Source organism: Polyodon spathula, chromosome 38, assembly GCF_017654505.1.
Source record: "Polyodon spathula isolate WHYD16114869_AA chromosome 38, ASM1765450v1, whole genome shotgun sequence".
Classification (NCBI taxonomy): Eukaryota; Metazoa; Chordata; class Actinopteri; order Acipenseriformes; family Polyodontidae; genus Polyodon; species Polyodon spathula.
In genome coordinates, this window is record NC_054571.1 from 324376 (window position 1) to 329375 (window position 5000).

Sequence of the window (5000 nt, forward strand, 5' to 3'; positions counted from 1 at the left end):
CACTTATAAATAACGCTAAACAGTTTGTAAATGTTTCTCGCTTTCCCGTTTTGCAGACAGCTGTTATAAAATGCTGTTGTGTCTGCTGTTCACTTTGAGCTTCTAAACCATCAAAATAAACCGTTTCTGCACACTGCTTTACAGATAACAATACTGTCAGCAAATTAAATGCAAGATCTTTCTTTTTTGCTGTTCGTTTCAGAGTCGTACCCTCCCTAAGACACCCTTAAGTACTGCCAGGGGTGATAACTTGGTATACCCGTTTCCCCCCGTGCTCGCTCGGGACGAGCCATGCCTGAACTTTCCCCCCAAAACACTGTCGCATCCCCAGTCAGGGTGACCCCGAGTCCAGTGCTGCAACGTCTACATGCACGACACAGCAGTCGGTAAAGTTTGAGTTCTAATATTATTTTATTAGTAAGTGTGACTGTTGCGTTTACGGGGTATGATTATTGTTATGATTAGGATTCAGTAGCATCTTATTACAAGACCTGTTTGGAAAACTATTGTACTGCAACCGTCACAAAAGAGAGAGGAAGGCAGTCTGATATCAAGGAAAACAGTGATGCGAGGTTTATATATGTCTTTAGGTTGAGGAGATTGCCTTTATTGTAAGATCTGTGTCAAAATAAAGATTTACATCTGTGGTGGTTAATTAACTCTACAAGACAGGCTCAACTCTGCCTGCTGTCCTTCAAGCTGCCCTTTTGAAATGACTAAAAGCTAATGCTAAATGCTAAAGAAGGAATGCAATGCTTTATTTATCCCCCCCCCAGACAGGTGCTCACTCAAGCCTGGCTGTCCTTCAGCTCCATTTTAGGAAATGCGACTAAAAGCTAAGCTAACAATGCTAAAGAAGGAAGGCAATGCTTTATTTGTTTTTTATATTAATCCCCTTTTATATTATATATTTATTTATCCATCTTATCCCCCCCCCCTCCTGCTCGCTGGAGTTCCAGAACGCTCTATAATCCGCTACCGCTGCCTTCGACGTCCTCAATGAAGACGGATCTCTTGCGGCGTCTCCTCCTGGAGAGAGGGGGCGGTGTGGTGGAGCGGGGCTGGCCGCAGGGGGCTGGGCGGACAGGCAGCCCGGTCTTGGTAGTGTCTAGTTCCTCAGGGCTCCCCCGCAGAGCCTCTGTCACCTCCCTGTCCGAGGCGTTGAGAGATAGGCAGGCGCAGGACCCCTCCTCTTCTGGCACAGCGCGGAAAGAGTCGCCCCAGAGAGTCTGGCACAGCTCCCTTCCTCCCCCGTACATCTGAGAAACACAAACCAGAGCCGTCAAGGAGGCGACCCCACGCTGCAGGGATGGGAGTGAGACTCCCGTTGCATAGCAGTGTGATCCATGCCTGGTTTCACCATGAGTGGAATAAAACACACCTGAGCCTGTTGCCTAGGGCTAATCAAGCTCGGAGCAAAACCTGGAATGGGTGACACGGCTCTGCAATAGGAGCTTTATTGACCCTCCTTCAAAAGGAATGCTGCTGCTGCTTTTAAACTTTAATTATTAGAGCTATTAACTTAAAAAATCCTTTGTTTTTAGCTTTATTGCCCTTATCGCTGGTCCAGCTTTGAGTGCTAATGCTTTCACATGAATTTGTTAACCCTCATTCGCTTTATTAACAGTATCACGGGTCCCAGCTTTCAAGGGGGTGCTGTTCCTTAGTAAATGGATTTGCGTTGGCTCGCTAGTTGCTTTGTTGAGCGTTTCTTTACTGGGGGGCTAACCGGCCATGTCAAATGCGTGTTTATTTCTTACATCTCTCCCGCTTTACCGAGACCGTTAACTTTATCGTGCTGAGATTGTCACATGAATGCAGAGGCTCACGCTTCGCTGGGGGTGAGGTGCTGGAAGGTTTCCGCTGTGTAAAACCCACCTGGCAGCTGAGAGGGGCTGTCAGAAGAATCAGACAGGGCTCTCTGACGCACGGATAAGGGCTGCTAGCTAAGCGTAAACCAGCTGACGTCGACTGTACGGGAGAAACGCTGTGGCACAGTATTGGGCGGGTTTTGGAAGAAACGTGTGTTGCACACACGTCATTTGTTGGTGTGTGGTGTTGTTTTTTAAAACTGGTTTGACCAGGAAAGAAATCCACTTTCTTTACTAGCCAAAGATGCTCACGAGAGTGCTCTCCACAACGATGAGCTAGCAAAGTAACGATTTTTTTGTGTGTGCTACGGTGTGTATATATATATATATATATATATATATATATATATATATATATATATATATAACCCAGTAGCCTCATTATTTATGTATGTGTTTATTTTATGCATCTCTTGCGGTTCAGTCACTTTGTAAATTCTGTTATATGTACGAATACGAACACGGCAATTTCTGATCCCGGATACTTCAAGCATGTTTGAATTTACAAACAGTCGCCCAAGCACAAAAAATAATAAAACAATAAATAATTCAAATCTCAGGGAAGGGCTGAAGGAGCGAGTCTGTTTGCTGGCTTTGGGTCCCTATCTGTTGGAAGGGCTGAAGGAGCGAGTCTGTTTGCTGGCTTTGGGTCCCTATCTGTTGGAAGGGCTGAAGGAGCGAGTCTGTTTGCTGGCTTTGGGTCCCTATCTGTTGGAAGGGCTGAAGGAGCGAGTCTGTTTGCTGGCTTTGGGTCCCTATCTGTTGGAAGGGCTGAAGGAGCGAGTCTGTTTGCTCGCTTTGGGTCCCTACCTGTTGGAAGGTCACGCAGTTTGCAGAACAGTTCTTTCCCTGGGCGTCTCTCATCCAGCTCCGGGCGCAGGTCAGGTCAGCTTTACATGCGTCGAACCTGCGGACCGCAAACACGAGAGAAACTAACAATCAAAGAAAGAAAGTCATGGGGGGAGCAAAGTCCAGTTTAAACTCGTTGGATTATTCCATTAGTCCAAAAAATATTACTGGTAGTTTTCCAATACATTCGTTCTGTAAGGAAACTAATTTGATGTCTGCAAAGGGGCGCGCCCAACACCGGCTGCTGTGCTAGTGAGTTTCCATTTATTGATTGCAATATTCAAAAGTGACACGCATGAAAACGTTTATCATTAGACCCAGCAGCGTGGCACCGAGTCAGAAACCGTGTATGTGCAGCTGCGTGCGGGTCTGGAGTTTCGGGGGGGGGGGGGGGGGGGTGGGAAAGCGAAGTGGTTCTCGTCTTACCATTGCTGGCAGAATCCCAGACAGAGCGGCGCGCCCTGGATGGCTGTGGGTTGGGAAGGGTGTGGCCAGAGAGCCGCGTCAGGGGAGCAGCGATAGAAACACGCCAGCCGTTTCAGGAACCCCTTGCACCTGCGGGGAATAGACACGTCAAACCACAGGGAGGTGCACCCGCAAACACAGAGCAAAACAGGAACGCAGAGGAGGACCAGAGGAGGGGTACAGCACAGGGGAGCAGGGCGCAGCACAGGGGAACAGAGCGCAGCACAGGGAAGCAGGGTACAGCACAGGGGAGCAGGGTGCAGCACAGTAATACAGAATTATACTAAAATCCCATTAAAGGCCAGGAAGGTATAATACAGCATAAAGAAGCTCGAGAGACGCGAGGTAGAGCACAGGGATGTTGAGCTACAGTCTAGTCTAGTACGGATCCACACCAGCCCTGTAGTAAAAATCGACCTTGTGTTTGGCGCTTCTTACCTGGGGCTGAGAGATCCACACTGGTCCCAGTAAATATCATCGAGAGAGGCGGGGGAGAGTCCGAGCGCCTTCACACCTTCATCCGCGGAGCAGCAAGCATCTGACAAGCAAAGAGAGCAGAGAGAGACAGAGAGAGAGAGAGGGGGGGGGGGGAGGTGAGATCTGCAAACCGCTCGCTCAGCTGAATTGTACAGATTGTCCTTCATCGCTAAAATTGGTCTAGTGTTCTGAAACAAAGCTGGCTTTGCTGGTCAGCATTCAGATAGGACAAGTTCTCTTCATTGTCTTGTGTTTTTTTTTTTTTACTGTCAGTGATGGTGTCTCTGACACGGCAGGAGCAGCGTCACTGATAAGAGTCGGATTGTCTCTTCAGCAAAACAGGATGAAGGGCGACTGAATTGCGTTGCAGAGGAAGTCAGTAAACCTCAGATCTAACAGCAGAGACCTTTCACAGACACGGGAGGGATTCACTGGGATAATCCACGCTCCTCACCCGCAAACCAGACAGCTCCTCATTCAGCAAAGTGCCCCCCCCCCCCGCTCTGTCTCCGGGCAGCTAAGCCATTCCCCCGAATCGGGGCTCTGTCTCCGGCACCAGACAGCCCGGCCAGTCACAGCCAGGCAGAGACAGACATCAGGCGTCCCTCGTCTGGTGGTCGCTTAGCCAATCTACAGTTGTGGCCAAAAATTCTTACCATTTAGAATGGTAAGATTGAGGACCATCATTTTAATTTTAAAACTCAAATTTTATCAACATAGTCGAATCGGGGCAGATGTCAGCCACACAATTCAAGCCAACAGCAAGGCACAGAGATTCAATTTGAAACGATATTCTACTCACTGTCAGAGTAGAGTTGGCACTCCTGCAGATTCGGTTCCGGACCCGGAGCGGGTTTCCCTCCTTTCAGACACGACCCCCCGTCCTGGCAGCTCGCCCAGCCAATCGCAACCGCCCACACGCACACAGCAGCCAATGGCAGAGACGCTTTAGAACTCATTTCCAACCTGAGAGGGGGGGGGGGGGGGGGGGAATCGAGTGAGAGAGTAAGTTTGGGTCTCTTTATGTCCCATGCTTGACGCTTTGTATGAGTTGCATCGAGGAGTATTACAAGCCAGCGGGCAGAGAATTGGATCAGAGAGCAGGGTGGCTGTCCATGTACACAATGGGACAGTGCCGGCTCTTCAACTTGCACAGCAATGCATTCCCGTACACGTTACCTGTCTCAGGTACCTGTCACTGCAGGACTACACTTCCCAGAACGCACTGGAGCCCCGTGGTAACCCAACTGAGCGTTGCCGTTGTGTTAGTGTGATCCGCTGTAGCACAGCGCAGAATAGGTTTGCGAGGATTCCCGACTCGTATTTGATGTGAGGCGT

At 49.2% G+C, this 5000-nt stretch overlaps 1 protein-coding gene across 3 annotated transcripts in view; it reads right to left on the reverse strand.

The window, feature by feature from the left end:
* Positions 1 to 392: 392 nt before the first annotated feature.
* Positions 393 to 5000, reverse strand: part of rtbdn (retbindin) — a 6171-nt gene continuing 1563 nt past the window's right edge. The window contains exons 2-7 of one of the 3 annotated variants that reach the window (XM_041235612.1): positions 4465 to 4628; positions 3624 to 3723; positions 3147 to 3275; positions 2682 to 2778; positions 938 to 1259; positions 393 to 774 (exon numbers count right to left, since the gene is read on the reverse strand). In XM_041235612.1, the coding sequence (XP_041091546.1) occupies positions 966 to 1259; positions 2682 to 2778; positions 3147 to 3275; positions 3624 to 3723; positions 4465 to 4621 (777 nt within the window). In that variant the 5' untranslated portion in view covers positions 4622 to 4628 and the 3' untranslated portion in view covers positions 393 to 774; positions 938 to 965. Of the gene's footprint in view, positions 775 to 928; positions 1260 to 2681; positions 2779 to 3146; positions 3276 to 3623; positions 3724 to 4464; positions 4629 to 5000 lie in introns of all 3 variants that reach the window. The other 2 variants (XM_041235611.1, XM_041235610.1) reach the window with 2 other exon arrangements.